General features: G+C 51.1%; 1 protein-coding gene across 3 annotated transcripts in view; it reads right to left on the bottom strand.

Moving 5' to 3' along the window:
• The window catches only part of PWP2 (PWP2 small subunit processome component), a 306,748-nt gene extending 280,831 nt beyond the window's left edge, over positions 1-25,917 (bottom strand). For 2 of the 3 annotated variants that reach the window (XR_011283393.1, XM_069635678.1), the window contains exon 1: positions 25,826-25,917. Coding sequence is in view for 1 of the 3 variants with exons in the window: in XM_069635678.1 (XP_069491779.1) it covers positions 25,826-25,843 (18 nt within the window). In the remaining 2 variants the exon portion in view is untranslated. Of the gene's footprint in view, positions 1-25,765 lie in introns of all 3 variants that reach the window. The other variant, XM_069635679.1, reaches the window with a different exon arrangement.
• Positions 25,918-26,904: the final 987 nt, after the last annotated feature.

Here is a 26,904-nt window from a genome sequence, read left to right as displayed (position 1 = left end):
TTTTTGTTTTTATCTTCCCCCCTCTTTCTCTCTCAGCCCTCTTCCTTCTCCTTCCTGTGAGGCTAAGAACCTTGCTGTCCTCTTCAACTCCACCCTCTCCTTCTCTCCTCCCATTTCTGACATCTCTATGAAGTCAAACTATCAGCTGCACCTCCCCAGAGGTATTCTTCCTTTTCTCACGTTCCTCCCAGAAGCTCACTGTCTCCAGAGCTCTGGTCCTCTCTAGGCTGGACTACTGCAACAGCCTCTTTCTAAATCTTACTGCCTCTACTCTTCAGCCTTTACACCTTATCCAGAACAGGACTGCAAGACTTGTCCTTGGACTCAAGCCCAAGGATTGTATCCTTCCAGCACTGAAATCTCTTCACTGGCTTCCCGTGGCTGCAAGGTTCAAGTCCAAGACCCTCTGCATGGTTGACAAGGCTTTCTGGGGCCTGGGACCGCTCCAACTCCAACTTTCTCTTCCAAAACATCTTCCTTCTCGAGCTCTCCGCGCATCCACCTCCAACTCTGAGGGTCAGATGCTTCTCCAAGCAGAGAGTTGGGGGACGATCTCTCTTCTCAGCTAGGGCCTCGCTCTGGAACAGCCTCCCTGCCTCTCTCAAACTTGAGCAGAACTACCTCCGGTTCCGGAAGCAACTCAAGACCTTCCTTTTTGCTTCCGTATCCACTCTTGCTTTCCCCTGCTGATGTACCCGACTGCTTCACGCACTGGCCACCTGGATACCCTCCGAGCGGTTCTGCAAGTTCGGACGCAGCCGAAAGGCGAACTGTGCAGGAAGTAGTCTTTTCAAGAATCCGCAATCACGAAGGAATATAGTCTGGATTTACTGCATATGAAAACAAAGCCTTGAGAAAGAGCTATGCTTGAAACACATGTTGGCTGGTCTCAAAACAAAGTTGAATTATACCATCAAGCATTAAAACACTTCTTGGATATTGGTGCAGTGTGATTGTACCTCTACAATTACATTGTTTCATGTGGTGGAGTCCTAAGCAGAGGCTCTACAATCTGATACAACCACCCTCAGCCCTAGACAGCCCATACTTGTGATATTTTGTTTTTCTAAAAAAATTACTTGCACGTGCGCTGGGTTTCCAGTTTCTTTCTGATTCTTGAGGTTTTCCTAGTAAGATTGTTGTTTTGTCCTCCCTTTGTTTTCCCCCTCCTTGCACTGTCGCACCTAAAGAACTTCTGTACAGGCACGCTATAAATGCCATATCATACACGTTATCACAACATGTATTCACTCATTCACCCATACATCATACACTTGCTCATTCTCACATGCACGCATACCATACATTCGTACGCAAATCTTACCATAAGCCGCTGGCCAAGAACCTCTGCTCCTTGCCTCCTCCCATATGCACAGAGGAGCTACAACGCTGAAAAAGCAAAGCCCCAGGCCGTCTGAAAGTGCAGGGAGATGTACGAGCACCCCTGTGCACATTCAGACGTGCAGTTCCCCAGCCTGCATCCCTACTGCACCTTGCAAGCCTGGAGAAGCCAAATGTCCCCATCCTTGCATGGTACATTGGACATGTGCGCAGGAGAACAGAATCTGTCAAAGGGAAACTTTGTTTCCCTTTAACAGTTAAAGGCAGCCAAGGGGAACTCCCTCAATGGCAGCAAGGAGCGGAGGGAGAGCTCTGTTTTCTCTGGGCTGGCTCAGCTCATCTACAATGGGCGGCAGCAATGGCAGGTCGCCGCACCCCACTGCTTAATATGGACGAGCCACCTCTGCACTGAACAATAAAAAGTACAGTGTATTGAAGGAGACGGGATGCTATACAGAAGGATTCAGGCAAAGGACGATTTTTGACAGATGCCTAGTACTGTGCTGTTGCATTTAAAAGTTGTGTGTGAGCTGTGGTTTGCGATTTTCACACTCAATGAATATGTGATTGCTGGCAGGAGAGCCACATTGCGGCTTGGGAATCAGCCAACTAATACAGGCACACTACACTAACAGGTTGGGTGACAACCATGAGCAACTGATTGCAGTTGAGAGCTCTGCAAATTCATGTTAGACAGTACATGCACGTATGGTAAACATTTACATGTTAAACATTACATTACATTACATGCGCATTCAATAGAGGTTTGGTACATTACAAACAGGGGAAGTACATTAGCTTGATTGAGAATTTATATTAAGACCTCAGATAAACACTCAAGTACCAACTCACCAGTACTGAGCAGGCGAAAACGATACAAGCTGAGACAACCTTACTCCATTCCAGAAATATAAAAGTGAAGAGAACACATACGCTAAAGCAGAATCTATGACTTGCATTTAAACAGGCAATGCATGTCAACTGCCACAAAGAAATAGTTTAAAATGAGCTTAGTGTAGAAACTAAAATTAGATAATAGAGCACACTGTGCCTACATCAATGTAGGAACTATGTTCCTGCATACAAAAGAAAGGGACTCACTACACAGATAAGGGTAAGATTTAAAATGCAGGGCCAGATGCAGAATACACTTACAGAAAAATCAACATATAGTAGAAAATGCATCAGGTCTCAGTGAATGAAACAGTCAAAATGTGTCAGCATGAAAAATAAACATGACAGCCATTGCCGGTCATTAAACATTGCACATGAAAAGCAGGGCCGGCTCTTGAAATCCAGTTAGGACTCAGAGCTGAAGTGGGTCACGAGACAGATAAAAGCTCTGAAGTGGCAAGCTGCACAAACTCTCATCCGAATGGAATGTGAAGGCTGCAGTAGAAAGGGAGCCCTGGAGATGAGAGCAGCAGAGCACAGCTGTTCCAGACAGGGCAGACAGCTTTTCATGTGCAGATGCACGAATGTGCAAAGGAAGACAAACCGGCCAGCCGACGCAATGAGAAATTCTGCAGTAGCTAAAATCTGAACAAAATATATGTGGCAAGACTGCGATATCGCACCTGCTGTACTACACAGAGAGGGGGGTGCCTCACAGAGGGCACCCTTGGACCTGTGCAGGCATGGCACGGGGATAATGAAGGGATAAGAAAGAGCTGCACTTCAATTGCAATTATAGTAGTACACCGATCTCTCCATCCCCATATTAAAATTCAATATGTCCTCACACCTGGTCAGTGGAAGGTTGGCCACATCCTATGCCAACCAATGAGGGCCCACACTTACCCCAGTCTAGTGCCAACCTAATGTAGGGTGGCCCTGGTCGGAGCCAGTCGATAGGGACCATCAAATCGTGACTGTGCACCTATAGCAAATATATGTAGCCTAGGGTTGTAAACCAACGAATGTTAGAGATAGGTTTTTGTAACTTGTTTGTCATCATGATATCATCAATGACAAGTTAGTGCCTCAAAAGTAATTTTCAAGTAGTGAAACACTGGAGAAACATGAGTGAGGGCATGCCTGTGGTTCATGTTTTCCCTCTGCGTTTTGTGTACTTCAAATAAAGGCTGGGTTTGCCTAACACTTCGCATAGTCCATCCTCTGTCGCCTGTTTTATTGGCAATTAACAGATAGTGGGCAGGGTTACTTTTTGGGCCCCAGATTACAAGACAAATGGCCATTTTTGGAAGAGATGGCTAGTTCTGTAAACTTACATTTAGCAGTTGTATGTGCTGGGTGCAGAGTGCTGTTTGATTTGCTATGTGAGTGAATATGTGATTTCTGGCCTAAGAGCAGAATTTGGCATAGGACAGCCAGCCACGGTGCAGCAAGTGGCCTCTACATACGGGACGGTCTATTCCTAGAGCAACGCTTCGAGAGATCAGCAGGCAGGCGAGCATCCACAAGGAAAGGAAGTGGTGAACAATCACAAACAAAGCTACTGCACAAAGGGAGAATTTGGGGAAAAGAGCTGAGATAATAAATCTGGAAGAGAGCCCGACGGCTCAAACTGGCACACAATGTGATAGAGGTTCAAGAGATGAGTTAGGGGCAAACGCAGCAAATGCACTGGCCGTCATGTCCACCCACCCAAACTCAAACCAATTGTGAGGATATAGAGGATAACTGTAATATATGAAATATTTCCCTTCTCTGGCAATGAGAGACATTACAATGGAGGAAAACGGTGGGGTGAGGGGCGTGGCTAACCGCCATGTAGAGCGGACGTGTCTCCTGAGAGCTCCGTGCTGATGTGCCATGATAAGCTGTTTTAAGTGACTTTAAAGTGCTCCGGAACCCTACAGTTGCCCCATTCGCCGCAGAACCTCTTCAGCAATTTTCGTACCGTCTCCCAGGCTGAGAAGAGACGGCTAACACCTCTACCCGGCGTGCGAAAAGTGTCGGTGAGCGGATTCAAAATGGCAGCTCCCGCGCCCTGATCCCTTGAAAGGCCGGAGCGCACTATCACCACTGACGACGCTGCCCGCCGGTGGGGGAAGAAGATCCTGGGCTGCCGACTTGTGCCGGGCCTGGAGGAGGGAGCTGAACAGCTGCACTCATCGATTGAGAGGACCGACCCTGACGCCCCTGCCGGACTGCGCCCTGCCCGCGGCGCGCGACTGGGCTGAGGTGTGCCCTGGATAGTCGCGAGGGCCCCCGGCGTGAGCAGTGGCCGACCGGTGCCGCAGAGGTAGGCGGGCGCGGCGGAGGACCAGCCCGGACATCCACATTTGCGGCTGGGTGCGTGGGGCCCGTGGCCGCGCATTACTCTACCCCCCCATGTGCCTGACTTCGCCGCTGGTAGTAAAGCAAGAACTTGGGCTTGCCTCCCCGAGGCGTTGAGACCCCGGCTGTCTTTTTTCCCCCGCCTGCATGAACCTTCATCGGGGGGAGGTGTGGGCGAAAACACCTGGCCCCTGCCTGCAGATTGACGCTCTGGCGGACTATGAGACCCACTCTTAGGGCCCCCACCACTCCACAGCCGACAACAGGGGGGGCGTCCGGCGCACAGCACGCCCGCTGGAACTGAGACACTCTTGGCTTCGCGAAATTGGCCTGCCGCCCCGCAGCTTCATATTTTTGCCCCGTCGGCCCTGCAGCCCAAGCAGCAGCACCAGACCACGATGGACACCTTCGCAGCCTGCGAATCCCCAAATTCCGAGGGCACAACAAGGCAGCCTCGGACGCTCAATCTAACCCCACGACAGTTGCGGCTACAGAGCCTAGTAACACCCAGATACTCAAAGCCATCAAGCTTTTCCAGGCAACAATGGAAAACAAAATCGACGCCGCTGCCACAGACCTGGGCCTCCTGCGTCAAGATGTCTGTTCCCTGGCTGGCAGGACCGAGGCGCTTGAAACACAAGTCCGGGAAAACACTGAATCCAAAACTCACCTCCTTCGAGACGCCAATGAGCTTCAGCAAAGGGTGAAGAACTTGGAGGACAGAGCCGAGGAGGCGGAAGGGAGGGCTCGCCGGAACAATATACGTCTCCTCGGGCTGCCAGAGTGTTCCGAAGGCTCCGACCCCACTAACTACATAGAGAACCTCCTGCTACACGAGGTGGGAGCTGGCAAACTCTCCCAGGGCTTCACCATCGAGAGGGCCCACAGATCCCTGGCTAAGAAACTACCGCCGGAGGCCCCACCCAGGCGGGTGATAGCAAAAGTTCTCAACTACAGGGATTGTGAAGTTATTCTGGCCTTTTCCCGAGCTGGGGGCCAAATCCAACAGGACTCTGCTAAAATCGCCATATACCCCCGATTACACCTTTCAGGTCCAAATGAACAGAGCACAGTTCATACACACGAAGGCCAGATTGAAAGCCACCTGGCTGCGTTATATGCTCGTGTATCCTTCTAGGCTTAAAGTGCTGCATAACAATAAGGCGCACTTGTTCGACACTCTGGCTCAGGCCAGGGACTGGATGGACGGTTTACAGATCCCTGATATTGAGGAAAGGAAGCGAAGACCGAGATAACGATCCTCCTGTCAGCCTGGTGGGAACTATACTTTTGTTTGAACCTCTACACAGCTGAATGGATCCTCCTTGCGGAGACCCGGAGTCCAAGTTCACTCCACCCCCTGATTGTTTCTTCCTTTTGGGTATATATACCCGCCCATAGGGCACCTGGAGACCAATGCACGGTCCGACGGAGCAGAAACGGGACAGTCATAACGAGGGTAACCTCGCTGGGCCAGTTCTATGTTTGGGGATTTCACAGTTAAGGGGGGGGGATGGTGGGAATAGGGGAGTTTTTGCACAAGTTGGGGACATACACTGGGACATATCGAGACCACTGGAACAATTCACATGCAACGCAGCACCATCAAGACCTCGAGCTCCACCTGTTACATACAATAAACCACACTACACCTATGGCTGACACAATAAGGGTCGTTATTTGGAACGTCAGAGGCCTGAACAGCTTCGTTAAACAACGGCGTGTCCAAACCTACCTGAAAAGATGCAAGGTCGGAATCACCATGCTGCAAGAAACTCACTTAACTGCCAAGAAACTGGAAGCCCTGGCCAAAACCTGGCCTGGTACCCTAATAGGTTCGGCTTACTCCTCCTACGCCAGAGGGGTTCTGATTTGGATTGCCCCCACTGTTCCTTTCAAACTCACTTGCACTAAAACAGACAACGAAGGTAGGATGGTGGTGGTGTGCGGCTCCGTCGAGGGCAAAGAGGTATGCCTGGTCAGCACTTACGCACCCAACCATGATGCGACTGCCTTCTTCCATTCCCTTTATACGTGACTCAGCCCGTATGTGGACAGAATTATGATATGGGGGGGTGACCACAACTGTACCCTTGACCCTCTACTAGACAGATCAGATAACAAACACGATCGACCCTCCCCTCCAGCCAAAATACTTTCCAAACTAATCCAACAGTTGCAACTCAGTGACCTATGGAGGGTCCAGCACCCTGAGCAATGTGAGTATTCCTTCTACTCCCCACCTCACGCCGTACACACCAGGCTGGACTCCATTTTTCTCAGGCTAACACAACAGTCCATATTTGTTGATGCACTCTACCTGCCTAGGGTGCTGTCTGATCACTCTCCCTTACTGGTAACATGGGAGGTGTTCCCGCCTAAACCCCCTATACCCACATGGAGGCTGGGGGCTGAGGCCCTACTTGACTCTGTATTCAAGGAACGCATAAAAGACAGTACTGAGGAATATTGGCAAAATAACTTGCATAGCGTTAGATACTTGAGCACAACTTGGGAAGCATACAAGGTGGCCATGAGGGGCAAGATGATTGCAGCAGTTGGGGGAGCTCAGAGATCCATTACATCCTCGCTTGAGCACGCAGAGAGGGACCCGAGTATGCTCGAAGGCAGGGCTGACCCATCCCCTGACCAATTACAAAAAATGGCCGAATTTAGACAAACCTGCCTAGCTCATTGGGAATCCCTAGGTAAACTGAGTTACGCCAAGCACACAGAGAGAATCCATGCTCTGGGAGACAAGCCGTGGAAACTCTTAGCTTGGCTCTATAAAAGGGAGACCCCCCCAGGCCACCCATCTGCCACATACTCGCACCTGACGGCACCGCCGTGCATACCCAACAAGAAATCAATTCGGTCTTTACCGACTTCTACCGTAGCCTGTACTCCGAAGCCCCGCCCCCCTCTGACACCAGGATCGAAGACGCCCTTGACGTCATTGACCTACCTAAATTAGACTCGCAATTGGCTGAGACCCTTGACGAGCCCGTCACCCCCGACGAGGTCAAGGTGATAATTAGACCGCTACCAGCTGGGAAAACCCCGGGTTTGGATGGGCTCCCGGGGGAATTTTACAAGACCTATGAGGAAAACTCGCCCCAATATTGGCCCAGGTCTTTAATGAGGCCTTTGAGTGTGGTACCCTCCCGGACTCCATGAGTAAGGCCGTGATTATACCCTTACTTAAACCGGGGAGGGACGGGGCAGATTGTGGTTCATACAGGCCCCTCTCTATGCTTAATGTAGACTGCAAGATCCTTACTGCCCTGCTTGCGAATAGACTGCGCAGAGTTATCCCTCTGTTGATCCAGCAAGACCAAACTGGATACGTCCTGGGGCGCACCATCACCGAGAACCTGCGCAGGTTACATCATGTCATTTATAGCACTGAGGGAAGGCCGCAGTGGCGTCACTAGATGCCACCAAAGCTTTTGATTCCGTGAGGTGGGACTGGTTGTATGCCACCATGGCCAAAATGGGAATAGGCCCTGTATTCCTAAAGTGGACCCAGCTAGTTTATGCTAACCCCACTGCGAGAGTACGCACCAACAAAACCTATTCCGCTAAATGGTCCCTACACAGGGGCACCCGCCAGGGGTGCCCTCTGTCCCCCATGTTATACATTCTTGCCGCGGAACCAGTGGCGGCCTACCTGAGACAGGAATATGGGGAGGAAGGCATTAAGATAGATGGGGTGACCCACCTCATCTCTATGTACGCTGACGACACCCTTTTGTACGTTCAAGACCCTGAGCACCTCCTACCCTACATCCTGGAAACCCTGGATTGCTTCCACAAGCTCACCGGGATCCAGATTAATAGGAGCAAATCTTGCCTTTACCCCTTGCAGCACTTTACACTGATGAATACAGATCCCTCCCCCTTCTAGATCTTGAATGGAAGGCAACTTCTTTCAAATACTTGGGGATAACCATACACTGCAACCCCAGCACAGAACACATCCTTAATACCGTGAGGGCCAAAGACTCTCTCACGAAATCCATGGAATTCTGGGGTCGGCTCCCGCTCTCGATGGCCGGAACGGCTGGTCTCCTTAAAATGGTCGCCCTTCCCCACCTACTACATAACTTCACTAACGTCCCCTTCAACATCCCCCCCTCATTCTTCAAAGATCGCAACAAACTCTGTAGGGGCTTCCTCTGGCAGGGAGGTAGGCATAGGGTGGCGTTGGAGACTCTCCAAAGACTACACGAAAGGGGCGGATTTAAGATCCCCAACTTTGAGCTGTACTTCCTTGCCAGCCAGCTGAGACATGTCACGCAATGGATGGCCGATGAGAGCATGACGGACACTCGCCTCCTCCAACCGGCTTTCCCCCGGTTGTTACTAAGAGACATACTGTGGTCCGGGGAGGGTGCTACGAGACACTGCCCTTACCTCGCCAAGCTCGGGACCCGGCTTTGGAAAAGGGCCTGCAAGCTGGTTGGGTCGGACGAACCATTCTCCCCACAGATCCCCATTGCTGCACTTATGGTTAATCACTTTTGGGGGCAACTTGAAACACGCACACAATGGGAGCCTCTCTGGGTGGCCACCTTTGGGGACTTGATTCAAGAACAGGAAATCCTAACTTTCTCGGAACTCTGAGGCCACGGGCCTCCCGGCAAGACAGTTCCTGTGGCACAGGGTGGTCGTACAGGCCTTGTACAAGAGATGGCCAGTCGCTGCCGACCTGACTGAGGAAAATGAATGCATCGAAACGATACTGAACTCCGCTGAGGGGGGCCATGAAACCTCACGAATCTACGAGGCCCTGTTGTGGGGTACGACCAGGGGAGACCTTAAATGCAGGAGTAAGTGGGAATCTGAACTGGGCCTTGTTTTTGAAGACAAAGATTGGGGTGACATAACCCACTACCATAACAAAGTTTCCCGGAACGCCCGCTTGCAGCTCATCCAGCTGTACATCACCAATAGAGCGTACCTCACACCTGAAGCCATATCAAGATTCACAGGTGCTGGAACCCAATTATGCCCCAAATGCAGTGAACCCAGAGCAGGAATGACTCACATGTTCTGGGGATGCCCAGTAATGAGGGAGTTCTGGTCACAAGTGAAGGACAGAGTGGCCAGCGCAGACATCGAAGTTGAGGTGGACGAGCCTACGGCCTGTATCCTAGGCAGATATAGGTGAAACAGGAAGAACAAACCCCTAACCAAGCTCACTGACCTTATATACATAACAGCCAAAAGACGTATTGCCATGGGGTGGAAAAGCCCCAGAGGTCCACATATGCCCCTATGGTGGGGAGACCTTACGAAGTGGATCTTAGCTGAAACCGTGGAGTGGGAAACGGCTATCCATGTGCAAAGACTAGATTCCAGCGAGGAACTACACCGTTTGGTGGCCCTGACGGTGCCCTTGCTCCACCCTGAGGCGGATAATACGGAGCGGAGTGGAAAGAGTTGCCCGGACGCGGGCACGGACTAGAGAGGAACAGTGAACTAACCGTGGTCTGGCGGGGGGGTGAGGGGCTTTGGGTATTTCCTTGATATGCTTGACCAATCGCCAATGAAATTCGTTTTCTTTCTTGTTTACCTCATGTTATTAAACCAATAAACAAATTTAAAAAAAAAAATACAATGGAGGAAAACAGCAACGTGTCAAGCGGAAGACAACGAACACTAATCGACTTGTCAATAGAGTTTATGTTTAGGAATGATAGATCAATTTTGCCAAATCGATCAAATGTATTGGCGCTACTTCATGCGATCCCAAAGCTACATCTAATTTCATCTAGAGATATAGAATTGGTGTATTTTATAGGCGTTCAGAGAATGGACATGGTGGTTAGCACGATGCATTCTGCCATTACATTTCATATGATATTAACCGAGAGTCAGGCATTGAGACAGATGGGTTATGTTGTCTCTCAGTTTTATTGCAGTAGGGGGTGGGAGGTGTGACAATTCATTAGGTCTCGTCAGTTCTCCCCAGTGGGAGCCCTTTCCTATAAGGCTAGGGAGGTGAGGCTGCTACCCAAAAGTCCCCCTAGGGGTGGTAACATGCGGGAGGACCTCACAGGGAGGGACTCGCCTCCTGTGGATAAGGACGTCCACATGGGAAGCAACCGAGCCAACCCTACCACCACCCGAAAATCCCTGACACCGCCACACTCTCTATTCCCACTCTTGAGAAGAGAGCCATGTATTAATGCCATACACTGACTGTGCCCTATGTAACATACACTAAGACGAAGAAGAGCAAAGGAAGCATGAAGAGTACTCTATACTCAGGTACTGACACAAGGTGGCTCACAGGAGGCATAGAGTGCCAAGGAGTCATTGACCATAGGTGTGAGCGTTATGCTGGGGTGGAGTTAGTCCTATGAAGTAGAAACAGACGAAGGGCGTAATGTCTTCCTGCCTCTAAGAACCTGGGAGTTTCAAAGCCCACACGAGAAGCGAAGAGAAGGATGCGCAGAGGACGATGGCATTCAGCTAAGAGAGTCCTTCAGCCCCGCTAGATATAGGCGAGGCATTGGCACAACCTTCAGAAGGAGATGGACCACGCAGTCCATCAAAAGTGCCAACGCTGCAGGGAGCCCTTTTCCGCAGAGCCGTTGTGGAACCAGCAAAGTAACCGGAGGCCTGGAGAAGCAGGAACGAGACGGCCACTGACCCCCAGAAGAGCCGGTTACATGCAGCAAAGCCCCTGAAGGTAACAGCCATCATGGGCAGACCGGCGGGAGTGTGGGAGAAGGAACAGGGTCTCAGCTTCTGGCTGTAAACTGTGCGAGGGCCAGGAAGAGGCCTGTAAGGGTCATCAGAGGAGTATTTTCCCATCGCATGATAGTCACAAAGCTACTGAGGAAGATAACTGTGTGTGGTGCTGGAAAAGTGATCTCCCTCATCCTAGAAGGTGGTAAACTGCTAACAAAGCCAAGAGAAACCTCAAAGGATACCGTCCTCAGGGGAAACAGAAATATACACGTTTTAAAGAAGCTCTCAAGGAGGCCCAAAGAGAGCTACAGGAATTGAAGAGACATTAAATAAAGTGGCTAAATCAGGAGAACGGGAGGCATTCTCCTGTGGAGACAGGGCTTTACTTCATTTAAAGACTTGATGTTGTATGCAAGGGGTAGAAGTTCCGTTTTGACAAAGGAAGGAGGACTTTTATTATTTGCATGGAGATTCTGACACTTCCCTTAGTTTACTTTAGTTGAGGCAGGGAATATTCATATTAGATGCTCCAATGTACCAGGTAGACACACAGGCAAAGATTATGACCTTAAGGGTCGATTGGAGCTGGCGGCCTAATATTTTATCATCAGAGAATCATTGATATGCACATTGCAGATGCGGCCCCTCTAGAGTAAAGATGTATAGACAGGCTGACTCGTCTGTCTAGGAACACGAGGGGCCCTTTTCATTTATTGCATAGTAATGACCTGTGGGGCAAATTAAGCCAACATACAATCCTTCTACTTCAGGAGTAGGTGTTTCTCTCTAAAGTCTTATTAGATGGTTCCCAACAGTTGGCTAGTAGAGAAGAAGGGGGTAGACCAAAGGCTGATCTTCTTATAGCCATCCAATCCAGTATATTTGGGAAATGTATAAACGTTATGGATGATGAGATTGTCATGCGACAATATGAAAGTGTAGTTGACTGTTGACGTATACTGGAATCTGTCTCACACCGCTATTGAATGTTTCTCCGGGAATCTATCCATAGTGTTTGAGAAGCTTCTGGTTGAGGAAGAAGCTAAAGGTCATTATGGCAAAGAATTTCAATTCAATGTATGAGTCGCGTGAAGAATCACACATTAAGTCTCATGGGAAGATGAATACAAAAATGGCAATTTGGAAACAAGTGGTAAACGTTTGTGGAGTGAATATGTTAAATGGAAATATTAAGGCGTTTGGATAGAACTGACACATGATATATGATTGATATGGCATTTATATGACATGGTATGGCGACCATACATCAGCTTGCATCGACTATGTTTTAGTGAGTTGCTTTGCAGCGCAGTGGATTTATAATACTAACCACGAACCTCAGTGATCATAATATGCTGTTGGTCAGTTTTAAAAACGGATTGTATAGTCCGCAGACTTCGGATATTAGGTAACCTTACTATTAATGCAAAGAAAAATATTTTAACATGGCATATGAATAAAGTAAAAAGATTTCACTGCCAAATAATGACATTTTATAATATAAAGATACAACCGTGGTGGAAAAGACACAAACCTTGCAGGTTCCCATTTCTCCAATTTCATCATAGAACAATCAAATGTTTTTGCGGTTAGAAACCAAGGAACAAAAGTAAATAGACAGAAGTGTGATCCCATGGTTGCTACTAAGGAAACAATTGCTCAAACTAAATAAAATAGCATTATGTGAAGAGAAAAAACAGCAACAGCAACAAATGAGGAAAAAATTATAATTATCTCAAGTCACATCGCAGAGAGACAGTGAAGCTATGCTTGGGGCCGTAATAAAAAATAAGAGAATCTCCAGCAATTTCTGGTCTTTAGTTAGAGGGCTTAGTCATCCCAGAATCTTGCTCAAAACAATTCTCTAGCGGCAGGCACTTGGGAGAAGCATTATACAGATCTGTATAGCTCCTCTGATAGCGGAAGCCACCAAATTCTAACAAGTGGAGAATGGAAAATTAATGATATAGAAATCATTCGAACCTTAATTGTAAAATCATCATCCTCCAAAGCACCTTGACTGAATGGTCTTAGTAATATCGGATTTAAAAGCGTGCCGGGCATGTGGGCTGTTCTATTATTTGTATTATTTAATGACATGTTAGAAAAACAGAGAATTCCTGAAACTTGGAAAGTTTACATTGTCCCAATATATCCACTGGGCAGTAGGGACTACAGGCTGATTGCGCCACTTGATGTGGATAGCAAACCGTTGTGCTGAGAGAATTGCAAAGTTGGGCGAATGAGACAGGGCGTTTAACTAGAAATCAGACAGAATTAGAAAGGGACTAATACCTGAGTAAATGGCTTTTTTTTTTAATTATTTGACAAAAATTGCTGCTATCTGCTAAGAGCAGCCAATTCATGTAGCGTCTATTGACGTGTATCTTTTGACATGGTAAATAGAGTTAATTTATGGCAAAAACTGGAACATTGGGGCCTACAGTCAAGCCTATTAAGCATCTTAATTCATATTCACTTGAGAGAAAATTGAGTATTCGATTGAACAAGCCGGGTGCCATGTCTGATCACGTGAAAACCTATGAGGGACTTGGACAGGGAGGTGCATTAGCCCCCTGCCTGCTCAATTTACATGTATCAGATCTGGGAGAGGTTGCATTTGTCATAGGTCATGGAATAATACATAGGCTTTCCTGCACAGAGGACTTCCTTCTTTTGGATCATGTGCAGATTGGCCTTCAAAGTTTAATTAATGCTGTTTCATAGTAATCTAATATGAACAATTTAAAAATAAACACCGCAAAGACAAACATAACAAGATTTTGTAAGAACACAAGGGCGAAACATGGTTTTACTTGAACTGATGAATACGAGTTAGCAATCAGGAGTGGGTTGACCTATTTAGGTTGGAAATTAAGATCCAATACCACAAAGGTTATACTGATCTGGTTCTATTTCAATCCAAATAACATGGGCGGGGGGGGAGGGTCCTGGGAGTCCCTCTGCCAGACATTAGTCCTGGTTACGAGAGCATCATCCAGAGTCTTTAGCTCACTATCTTTCACAGAGGTGACATTTCCAAAAACACATCAGTCTTTGTCCTGCCATGAGGCAGTCCAGCACCGAAATGCTAGGCAATTCTCCTCTGAACAAGAGTACCAACAGAAACCCCAGACACGTGTTTCGGTCTGGTTGGACCTCATCAGTAGGGTGGATCTGTGCCTCTCTAAGAATAGTGAGCAAGGGGTCCACGTCTGGATTCCCCTAGTAACTTAGGGTGAGACCCAAAGTTACTTAAAATATGTAAATAACAAGGGGGGTCCTGTGAGTCTCTCTGCCAGACATTAGTCCTGGTTACCAGAGCCCTACCCAGCTAGGCAATTCTCCTCCACCCCACAGGTGCATAGACCCCAGAGGAGACCTGCTGAAAGAGTTGCATTATAGGTGCGAGACCAAGAAGCTCCAGAACGAAGAGAAGAAAAGCAGTAGCAAACAACGGTAGACGGGAACCTGCAGAACCAGAACCACATTCCAGGGGGAACAGAGAGGCTAAGTTTTAAGAAGAGCCCACCAACCTAGTGCCCAAAAGGTAAGCACTCACAGCATCAGTTTCAGATCTCAGGAACAGCGAAACAACTCAAGAGTAAAAAGGCCTTCTTTTGCGGGTCCAGTTATAGGATTCATCAGCCAGGGACTAGGACCCTAGACCGAACACTACCCATACTTCACATGTCTGGCCTTTTTGCTCATTTATTATGGGGAAACCGAATAGTCCTTCAGACTGTCAGTACTGGGAATCTAGGTTTCCCTTTTGCTTCTTGACATGTCACCTGTTTGGGTAACTTTTTCCTACTGCACACAGCATCTTTCAATGCAGTGCAATGGAGATGCTTTTGCATCACCCTAGACTGTTACCAAAGGGATCTGTGCTTACTTTTTAATGTGCCTGAAGACAAGCTGGCGGCAGGAGACGCCTTTTTACCATTTCTGCTACATGTTTAGTTTGCACATTCACGTTTACCGCGATTAATAGTGGCTAGTGTCCCAAAATGTCGGTGCCAGGAGATTTTTCACTTGTTCTTTGGCCTTCTTCCTGACTTCTCGGGTCAGGAATTCCCTTTTATGGTCTTGCATTTGCTAGGAAAGCTGCTGTTTTCGCTGTCTTGTGCATACCATGTGTCTTTGGACCCAGGAAGTGGGCTGGGACTGTCTGGTCGCAATCCATATACTGGTGTATATCCTGGTGCCAGAATATCTAGTGTGCATTCGTGAGTCAGACCCGCAGTGGTCCCCGATTGGACCACTGCTGGTGAGCACGAGTGGTGCAGATCTTGCTACTGGAGGGCTGAGTTTGATCACTCACCTGTATTTAGAATAAGAGGAGTCCTGCAGCCATTCCAGCAGCTTAGACGCTAAGCATCCTGTGTAGATGTGCAAACGACAAAGACCCGTGGACGAATCCCAAACAGGCCTGGCAACTATTCTTGCTGCTGTCCCATCGAAGCCCTCCTGGACTACTCGATCCCAAGAGACCCTTGCTGGGGCTTTGACCCTTTGGACTGGTGGGACCAACCAGTCTTGATGCCTTCTAACAATCCTGCAGCCTTTCAGAAGTGTTACTGGACCACCCGGTGGACTGACCAGCTCAGTTTTGAGCTACCGTGCCAGAAGCGGCACTGTACCGCATTTTCACCTGGAACTTCGGTGGTCGCCAGTTAGTCCTACAAGTCGCCTTCCTGCCAAGTTTCAGCGTCCCTGCATCCAGGGATCCTGTTCTGGAGGGCATCCTTTGTTCTTGCTGGTGAGACGTCGGCTGTCGTCTGTGTGTGGTGACTGCCACTGGAACCGGCCTTCACCCGTCTGGTAAAGTGTTCTGAAGAGTCCTGCATCTGTGCTTGCTGGATTTCTTCACAGGAAGGGTTTGTGCTCAGCTGCTGGACCCGACCAGTAACTTCCTTGCACCCACAGATCCTGGGCCTCTTCTACTGGATCCAACGGCAAGAAAACCTACCTCCAGCGACTACCCCCAACCCCCAATTCAACCAGCCAAGACCTTTGGGGAAATCGGCATAAGGGCAGCGAGTAGTCACAATACTTACTGGTGCCCAGTCTACTACATCCTGATAGGTTGTGAAGAACTTTCATTTATTCCATTCTCTTGCTTATAAAATATTTAAAAGCTGTTCTAAAAGATAGCAAAAGTACTTTAGTTAACTGCAAAAGTCCTGAGAAGTCTTCTGGAGTCTTGCATTTCCTAACTTTGTCCCCTCTCCTAAAGAAACTGAACTTTTGGGCCAAGGCCCCATTCAACTTAGGGTTGGGCTGATAAAGTGAGGGCTTCTATTCCTGTGGATTTACCATAAGTTTAGGTGTATAGGTGAATTGAGTGCATTGTTATAATGTCGACGATGATGGCGTGGACGAAGGAATTGTAGTCGTGGACTAGCGTCATTTCGCGGATGAGTATCTGGACGATGAAACTGTCAACGACTGATTTAGGCGCTGAATTGATCAACGAGGTGACCATAGGCGTAGACAATGATGTCAATGACATAGTTGATGAGGTTGCAGCCCAAGCGTGTTGTCCATGTCCCTTTTTTGCTTTCTTCCCCTGGGAAGATTCTTCGAGGGACCTCAACCTCTGAAGAGTGAGTGCGCTCTAGGGGTCTGCTGTGCCTGGCAGAGGCACCGGCCCTCTCTTCAACCACATTCCAACCATGCCACTAACCTCCCGTGCAGGTCCTTGTGGATCTTAGATGAAAAAGACTGGCATATGGTCCAATTGGCCAAGTCATGGTCTGGTTAAAGACAGTAAAAACACTGTTTGGGAAGGACCTTGATGTAAACGTTCTTCATTTTACATGTGGAGCAGGGCATGAACAGGCTCTTCCTTCACATGTCTCACCTCCACAGAGTTCTGAAGGCCTCTGGCAGAAGATGGAATCTCCAAAGGGAATGTGATGGCTCGGAAATTTACTGCTGTAGGCGAGGAGTGAAGGAATCGAACCTGAAGAATTAGACCACCAAAACGTGCAAAAATAGACAAAAAAACGTTCAGTTTGTAAAAGAGAAAAACTTGAGGACTCCAAATACCTGATGTTGAATAAAAACGATAGAAGATGGTGCGACGAATCTCCGGATGTTGTCACTTTCCATGAGGCCATGGAGGTGAGACCACTACCCGATAGTCCCCCCGGAGGTGGTACTCAGCGTGTGGATCTCGTGGGGAGAGAAGCCCCCTGTGGAAGTAGTGACAATACGAGGAGAACATGGTATCCCCATAGTCCACCTAACCCTAACCAGCCTTCCTGTCTTACCCATCATATCTATTTCCTTAAAACCAGTAAGGTAGGGAGTACTGGGACAAGAATCCAACAGACTCAGTAGGAGTCCTCAAGATCAGTACTGAAACGAGAAGGAGGTGCAGAAGCATAGAGACACCTCTGAACCATACTGAGCGTTCTTCTTTGTGGAATTCCTATTGTCCAAGACATGAGTGGCAATGAAGAGGGAAAATAAAATTCTGTGAGAGATCCTCCTTGGAGGAACCAGAAGCTGCGGAGCCAGCGGTCAGTAGCCAAGCGAAGCAACTATGGACAGGACACTTGCCCCTCAACAGACGCACTCCAGAGAGCTCACCCGTGGTTGGCGCGTGTTTGCAAGCAACAAATCGACGAATCGCCAGCTGATCGAGAAAGCTGGAGAGCATGGTCAGCCTGGGATAAAATGCCCGAAACCAGAAAGCCGCAGCAGAACTCAAACGCAGTAGGACGTCTCTGAACGGGGGGGGGGGGTGGGACCTAGAAGCAGTCGACAGAGACCATTGAGCAACCAGGAGGGTTGGGAAACTGGAGGCTTGCTGGGAACCCTGAGAGACTACTTCAGTGGGACACGGGTCGAGGACCCACATCCAATAGGGAGTGTCCCCCTGAGCCATTTTCTTTGTGGTAATCTGTTAGGGAGAATTCTCTCTTTAGGCTGAATTTCCTAACCTAGTGAGTCCCCCAGCAGCTTTGCTGGCTTTCTGGAGTTTTTTTTTCTCCTGCCAAGAGTGAGACTCTTTTTCTCCCACTCTTGGACATGATTTATGGGGTTCCTTTCACTGTTTATGTGTTTTATGGGCTATGGGGTCCTTTACCCCATAGGGTCTCATGTGTTTTTACTATGTGTGTTACACAGCACCCTCCGTGCAGTGACACTGGGGTGTCATAGTGACACCCCATCATAGACTCCATACCCTGGGACTGACTACTGTCTCCCAGGGCATGTAAAGTCACCATTGGCTTTACTAGACCCAAATTATTAACAGAAACCGGTACAAACCATCATATTGTGGACGTACTGGTCAGGGCAATTCGATTGCCCCGGGGTCTGTTAGTCGAGGGGGCACGTCTCCGTCCCCCCTGATCGAGTTTTGGCTGGTGGCAGTGGATACTACTTTTTATATTCGACCGCGAATATATCCCTATGGGATTTTCCCATTGTTCGAGGCTACCAACTTTAATTATTTAATTCTCATAGCCTCAAACATACCGCCGGTTTATTTATTTAATATTAATTCGCCGGTTGGTATTTTTTGCCAGGACTCGATTCTAAAATGGTGTTTGTGTTCTCTTCTGTGACTCCAACCCAAGTCGAGCCCTTTGTTCCACTTTTTGGCGGGCCTCTCCACAGAAGCCTCCAAAAGTGGTGCCACTCTGTCTGGGTACCACAGGGGGTGTGGGAGGGGGTTTAGGCACCCTGGACTGAGTTACTTTGGTAACTCAAATCGCCCTCTTGTGTGATTGGCCCAAGTGGTGAGCCGGACAGCTAGGCTGAGTGAATGGGGGTATGCTGCAAAAAAGCAGGGCTTTGGGGACTGGAACTTCAGAAGTCGCCACAGGACCTGAGAATCCGACGAGGGAGAAGCTGAGCCGACCTACCACGACGACACCACCGGTGGAGCCCTGCGGAACCGACATACCACTTCCCGACGACAGAGAAGATCTCCCGGCTGGAGAGGCTTCTTCCCCTGACTGGTGGGCACAACCAGTTTACCTTCTTCTCTTCGCACCCCAGACCGGCTTGTGGTCGAATTGCCCGTGCCAAGCACCCCAGCAACCGGATAGACACTTACCACTGGACCGCGAATCAACGGACCGCTCCTTTTACCTGAGAAACTCAGCGGCTGGTTTCTTCCCTGGCAGTGAAACGGACTCCTGTCTTCCTCCCCGACGAGATCTTCTCTTCCCCCGGACGAAGCACCGACTTGCATCCGCTGCCAGGAACAACTGCCCCCGCTGGAGTATTCTCACCACTTTAAGGTACCGTGTCCGCCAGGCCTCCCTTTCTAAAGATTGCTACAAGGTAATAATAATCCCTTAACCATCTGGACTGGGCTGGCCGCCTTGACCCTCTAACTGGTCTCTTTCTTTGGTCCAACTCTTTTTGAACCCTTTCAAGACTTTTGTGCACTGCAACCGTGTGACCTTGGACACATTTCGTTTTGATCCTCTTAAAGCGGATCCGGCCTACTGACTCTAAACTCACGGTGTTACTTTGCCTTCCTCTCTTGTTGTGTTCGTGAAAAAGTGTTGGGATCTGTTTCAATTTATTCTCTGCTTTTCTCTCCCTTTTTAAAACGAACTATTAGAGTGCCATCTACGTTAAGCGCTCACCGCTGTCTGAAAATAAGTAGGGCTTTACTTAAGACTTGTCTAATATTCTTTTAAGGGAGTGTATATCTTTTAGTGACCGTGTTTTTGGATTGCTTACTATTAGTGCCTGTGTGTTTTTCTAGATGTGGTTTTTAAATAAATAATTATATCTCTTTTACACCAAGCCCTGGTCAGTGTTTAATTGTTCTACTGTGTTCTCTTGACCTATTGTGTATACTTTGCATACTGCCTAACTCTTCTTGAGGGAAGTCTGACTGCTCAGCCACAGCTACCAAGTGAATCTGTGTGGTGCAGACTGCTACCAAGTGGGTTTACTGCCAAACACCTGTAGTCCTAAATCTTTTGCAATGGTCCCAGAGGGTGTGGAAGACCAGGGCAGCCCAGAGCAAGAGAACAAGAAGCCAAAGGGGTCTATGATGTGAGAGCAAGAACCAAAAGGGGCCTGGGACCCAAAAGAGAGAAGCCAATACCACAGGGGTCTAGGACACAACAACAAGAATACCTGGAAGGATAGTGAAATGGGTACAAAGCAAAAGAGGTACAGAACCCAAAAGCAAGAACCAAAGGGGTTTGGGAACCAAGCAAGAGAAGCCAATACCACAGGGGTCAGGGACAACAACAAGAAAACCAGGCTGGATAGTGAACCGGGTACAAACTGTTCAGAATCAGGAGAAGCCAAGAAGGAATCGGATGCACACCCAACAACGAACTACGCACAAAACCGTTGTTATAGTCACAGTGCCTGGCAGGGTAGTGAACCAGGTAGGCTGTGAACACAGTGAGCCTTGTGGAAAAGACCAAGAGAAGGGAGACATATCGCCAGGTGTTTCTGGACATGGTAAAGGAATCAGGAGGCAGAGATCCTTCTCTTGACATTGAAGAAAACGAGACTCATTGTTCTATGTGCCTTATTGGAACCTCAATCCAAGAAACCTCTTTTGAGACTTTTGATTTGTATCCCTTAAGAAGAACATTTCATTTTGAATCATTCACAAGTGAACTTTCAGCTATCATCACGAAGAAAGAAAGGATTCTTCTGAATTAAGAAACCCTACCCTTTTCTTTAGTTGCGTGTATAGTATAAGGGTTGGAACTAAGTTTTTGACACAGGACGGTGGACTCTTTGCTTTACACCGACATCCTGATACACGCCTTAGTATTATTTGAGGCAGGGAACCCCCTCTTAGAACTAGGGTCAGACAGGGTTTTCTCCTTTATTTTAATGCAAATAACGGTCTATAGCCAGAAACATACCTCCATAGTGCTGTCTCCTCCTTCCACATCCTTACAATGGATACCAGGGGAGGAGCTAAGGGGACCGGTCTAATTGTCTGTGGTCAGTATGACTCGGAATGACTAATATCAGGACAGACTCCTGCAGAAGTAGGCTGGAATGGGGGGGAGCAGGGTAGAAGAATCAAGTAAAACAGGCAACACCTGTTTGCGAGAAGGGAGGGGGTCACAAGGGAACGTGTTATTGAGATTGTGCAAGTACACAACAAGATGTGCAAGGAGGTGGTACAGGGTGCACCCAGAGCAGCAGGGCCCTGAGTTAAGTGCAATGAAGGCTGGGACTACAGGGGGCAATCCCAATTCAGTAGTTCAAGGTTAGCAGGCGGCAGTGCAAGTTGGGCCAGGCAGCAAGTGCAGGGGGACTGGTCAGCAGACGGAGCAAGGAAAGGTTAGCAGGGGAGCAAGATAGAAAAGGAGAAAAGGGAGGTCTTGAGGAGCTTCCAGAACTTAAGGAGATTTGGCTCAAGGTGGAGAGAGGCAGGGAAGCCATTCCAGAGGGAGGTACCTGCAGAAAGAGAGATCTACCACCCATTTTCTGCTTGGAGAAGCAACTCACCCATAAAGAGTTAAAAGTACATGAACGAAGGGCTCTAGGTGGAAGGTACTTAGGAAGAGAGAGTTGAAGGCATTGAGGGTCCCAGAAAGCCTTGTGGATGATGCAGAGGTCCTTAAACTTGATCCTTGCAGCCATCGGGAGCCAGTGGAGGGATTTCCGGGCCGGAGAGATGTGGTTCCTGGGCTTGAGGCCAATGGTGAAGTTGTTCTATATGCAGCCCAAAAGGAATTCAAACATGCTTTGGGAAATATATTGCAGAGACTTGAGGAGGTTTTATCTAACTTTCTTCTAATTATGTCCACTCAGTAAAATGTTGGTGCAAGTCCAAGCTCAAGTAATATTAGGGTGCCTAGAAATAGCTTAAAGTCTAGAAATACATATCCTTGTATGCAGACAGAACGAGAAGCAAAATGTCATTTATTTTACCAAAGTTTCTATTTGTATTGATCTATTTTTTTGCCTTGTAAAAAAAATTGCAATTAGAATTTTTCTGCGAAATTGGGACTTGACGACCAGGAGCAAAAGGCAGCACCTGTGTATCGTGTTTACCCATTTAGGCAGGAGCCGCTCGGGAACCGGGATCGAGTACAGAATGTGCAGCAGATTTTAAAATGCAAACTTTCTTTTTGTCCTGTTCATATAGAAACCTCTGGGTATTAAGTGCGTTGTAAATAACCTATCATATCCAATATGCTCCAAATGTCCTTTAAGTGTGTTCTTTATTGTCCTTTATATACATTCCCAAACCTACACAGTTGTATCACTGCTTCCCTGGGAAGTCAAAAGTAGCTCCTGGTGGCTGTTTGTTTCAAGCTAACCAGGCTCCCCTTGGCTATAACCAGAAGCTAAACAGGCTCCCAACTCCTGGTAATTTGGAACCCTGTCGATGTTAGCGTGGGCTTATTAGTGAAATTGGCTATTAAACTTTCATAATTATTGAAATGTATAAAGCTAGTGCTAGGAGGTCTGGGGTCCTGCATATCACGCCGAGAGGGGGCCCCTGCTATTGCTGCTGACATGAGCAACATTCCTGCAACCAGAAACATCTTAAAAGGGGAAATGATTTTAACTTTGCTGCTGAGTTACTTTGAACAGCCCTGGCACCAGGCACGACACGTGCATTTCCTGAAAAGAAAGCAGCGTCGGGTGCTGTGGAAAGCTGGGGGCTCGCTCTGGCATGGAGGGGGGGTGTGCAAGGCTCGCTCTGGCATGCAGGGGGGGTGCAAGGCTCGCTCTGGCACGGAGGGGGGTGCAAGGCTCGCTCTGGCACGGAGGGGGGGTGCAAGGCTCGCTCTGGCACGCGGGGGGGTGCAAGGCTCGCTCTGGCACGCGGAGGGGGTGCAGGGCTCGCTCTGGCACGCGGAGGGGGTGCAGGGCTCGCTCTGGCACGCGGAGGGGGTGCAGGGCTCGCTCTGGCACGCGGAGGGGGTGCAGGGCTCGCTCTGGCACGCGGAGGGGGTGCAGGGCTCGCTCTGGCACGCGGAGGGGGTGCAGGGCTCGCTCTGGCACGCGGAGGGGGTGCAGGGCTCGCTCTGGCACGCGGAGGGGGTGCAGGGCTCGCTCTGGCACGCGGAGGGGGTGCAGGGCTCGCTCTGGCACGGAGGGGGTGCAAGGCTCGCTCTGGCACGGGGGTGCAAGGCTCGCTCTGGCACGGGGGGGTGCAAGGCTCGCTCTGGCACGGGGGGGTGCAAGGCTCGCTCTGGCACGGGGGGGTGCAAGGCTCGCTCTGGCATGCAAGGCTCGTTGGAGGGGTGCAAGGCTCGCTCTGGCACGGGGGTACAAGGCTCGCTCTGTCATGCAGGGGGGGAGCAAGGCTCGCTCTGGCACGGAGGGGGTGCAGGGCTCGCTCTGGCACGCGGGGGGGTGCAGGGCTCGCTCTGGCACGCGGGGGGGTGCAGGGCTCGCTCTGGCACGCGGGGGGGGGAGCAAGGCTCGCTCTGGCACGCGGGGGGGGTGCAAGGCTCGCTCTGGCACGCGGGGGGGTGCAAGGCTCGCTCTGGCACGCGGGGGGGGGTGCAAGGCTCGCTCTGGCACGCGGGGGGGGTGCAAGGCTCGCTCTGGCACGCAGGGGGGGGTGTGCAAGGCTCGCTCTGGCACGCAGGGGGGGTGTGCAAGGCTCGCTCTGGCACGCAGGGGGGGGTGTGCAAGGCTCGCTCTGGCACGCAGGGGGGGGTGCAAGGCTCGCTCTGGCACGCAGGGGGGGTGCAAGGCTCGCTCTGGCACGCAGGGGGGGTGCAAGGCTCGCTCTGGCACGCAGGGGGGGGTGCAAGGCTCGCTCTGGCACGCAGGGGGGGGTGCAAGGCTCGCTCTGGCACGCAGGGGGGGTGCAAGGCTCGCTCTGGCACGCAGGGGGGGTGCAGGGCTCGCTCTGGCACGCAGGGGGGGTGCAGGGCTCGCTCTGGCACGCAGGGGGGGTGCAGGGCTCGCTCTGGCACGCAGGGGGGGTGCAGGGCTCGCTCTGGCACGCAGGGGGGGTGCAGGGCTCGCTCTGGCACGCAGGGGGGGTGCAGGGCTCGCTCTGGCACGCAGGGGGGGTGCAGGGCTCGCTCTGGCACGCAGGGGGGGTGCAGGGCTCGCTCTGGCACGCAGGGGGGGTGCAGGGCTCGCTCTGGCACGCAGGGGGGGTGCAGGGCTCGCTCTGGCACGCAGGGGGGGTGCAGGGCTCGCTCTGGCACGCAGGGGGGGTGCAGGGCTCGCTCTGGCACGCAGGGGGGGTGCAGGGCTCGCTCTGGCACGCAGGGGGGGTGCAGGGCTCGCTCTGGCACGCAGGGGGGGTGCAGGGCTCGCTCTGGCACGCAGGGGGGGTGCAGGGCTCGCTCTGGCACGCAGGGGGGGTGCAGGGCTCGCTCTGGCACGCAGGGGGGGTGCAGGGCTCGCTCTGGCACGCAGGGGGGGTGCAGGGCTCGCTCTGGCACGCAGGGGGGGTGCAGGGCTCGCTCTGGCACGCAGGGGGGGTGCAGGGCTCGCTCTGGCACGCAGGGGGGGTGCAGGGCTCGCTCTGGCACGCAGGGGGGGTGCAGGGCTCGCTCTGGCACGCAGGGGGGGTGCAGGGCTCGCTCTGGCACGCAGGGGGGGTGCAAGGCTCGCTCTGGCACGCAGGGGGGGTGCAAGGCTCGCTCTGGCACGCAGGGGGGGTGCAAGGCTCGCTCTGGCACGCAGGGGGGTGCAAGGCTCGCTCTGGCACGCAGGGGGGTGCAAGGCTCGCTCTGGCACGCAGGGGGGTGCAAGGCTCGCTCTGGCACGCAGGGGGGGGTGCAAGGCTCGCTCTGGCACGCAGGGGGGTGCAAGGCTCGCTCTGGCACGCAGGGGGGTGCAAGGCTCGCTCTGGCACGCAGGGGGGTGCAAGGCTCGCTCTGGCACGCAGGGGGGTGCAAGGCTCGCTCTGGCACGCAGGGGGGTGCAAGGCTCGCTCTGGCAGGCAGGGGGGTGCAAGGCTCGCTCTGGCAGGCAGGGGGGTGCAAGGCTCGCTCTGGCAGGCAGGGGGGTGCAAGGCTCGCTCTGGCACGCAGGGGGGTGCAAGGCTCGCTCTGGCACGCAGGGGGGTGCAAGGCTCGCTCTGTCACGCAGGGGGGTGCAAGGCTCGCTCTGTCACGCAGGGGGGTGCAAGGCTCGCTCTGTCACGCAGGGGGGGTGCAAGGCTCGCTCTGGCACGCAGGGGGGGTGCAAGGCTCGCTCTGGCACGCAGGGGGGGTGCAAGGCTCGCTCTGGCACGCAGGGGGGGTGCAAGGCTCGCTCTGGCACGCAGGGGGGGTGCAAGGCTCGCTCTGGCACGCAGGGGGGGTGCAAGGCTCGCTCTGGCACGCAGGGGGGGTGCAAGGCTCGCTCTGGCACGCAGGGGGGGTGCAAGGCTCGCTCTGGCACGCAGGGGGGGTGCAAGGCTCGCTCTGGGGGTGCCAGTGGTTAGAAGCGCGCACATCAAGGCAGAGGCGCTATGAAAAGGGAAGCATTGGCAATAATGCATTTGAGATAATTGCAGCAGCCTGCAGAGGAGGTTTTAGAATCTTTACTAGACCTGGAACAGGGCCCTCTAGTTCTGTTGTCATGTCTCCTGCGCCCCTAGGGCTGCACCCACCCGGTAGTTGAACTTCATGTTGGTGCAGCAGCAGCAGGAGCGCCCGCGTCAAGCACACATGGAGCAGCGCCGGCGGGAGCTCTTCCGGGGCAGTCGCCGGGACTTCCGGGTCGCGGCTCCGAGGCCATCTTCCGGAGGTCAGGCAGTCAGGCAGGCAGGCCGCCGCCATTTTACACGAGTCGCCTGTCGCGCCCTCCGCTAACCACGCTGCACGAGTGCGTTGCTAGAGTCGATTCACATCGAGTGCAAATGTCTGAATACTGGCTCTTAACTATGGTGTACAATAATGACTCAATAAAAAGTTGCAGAACATATATAAGTAACCGTATTTATTATTCATTTTCTGAGATGTACAACTATATTTCTCCAAAAACACAATGTCACTTCCCCAGTTACTAGTAATAACCAGTTTCCCTTCTGGCACCCCCTCCTCCCGATGCACGGATGCTGCGCTCCGAAATGGCGGCCGCTGGGCCTGCCCGCGCGCATGCGCCGCCGCCCTCCCGCCGTTGCCAGGATACGGGGAGGCGGCGCCACAGGCGACAGCTGCTGCCAGCAGTTCCCATGCCTGATGCGTGCATGTGTGCTGTGTAGTAGCATGCAGTGCAGTGCAGTGCCGTGCAGTGGCGCACGAGAGCCATGCTGCTACCCACGCCAGTCATGCATGCACCCCACCCCTGCCCCAAAGCAGCAGAGCTTTAACCACCAGCAGACATTCTCACCAAGGCTTTACTGGGTTCATTTCATTTATTTATTGGTTATTTGTACAGCAGATTTGTGTTTCAAATCGAGACAAGCGCGGGCGTTTAAAGGGAGAAAGAAATATAAACAAAAAAGTTCAGAAAAGGTCTTGAAGCATTCGGAACATGCAAGTGCTGTGGATTCCCTCAGCCAGTCCTGATCCCCTGCTCCCCCCAGCTGCCACGTTTCCCTGTGTCATGCAGAATCTTTCTGCCAGTCCTGTTCCCCTCCTCCCTCCCGCTGCCATTGTTCCCTGTTCCATGCGGAATCTTTCAGCCAGTCCTGTTCCCCTCCTCCCCCCAGCTGCCATGTTTCCCTGTTCCATGCGGAATCTTTCC

This window comes from Ambystoma mexicanum, chromosome 7p (assembly GCF_040938575.1).
Source record: "Ambystoma mexicanum isolate Mex_15411 chromosome 7p, UKY_AmexF1_1, whole genome shotgun sequence".
In the NCBI taxonomy this organism is placed as follows: domain Eukaryota; kingdom Metazoa; phylum Chordata; class Amphibia; order Caudata; family Ambystomatidae; genus Ambystoma; species Ambystoma mexicanum.
The sequence above is the reverse complement of the archived record's forward strand: the minus strand, read 5'-3'. Positions and strand labels throughout refer to the sequence as shown.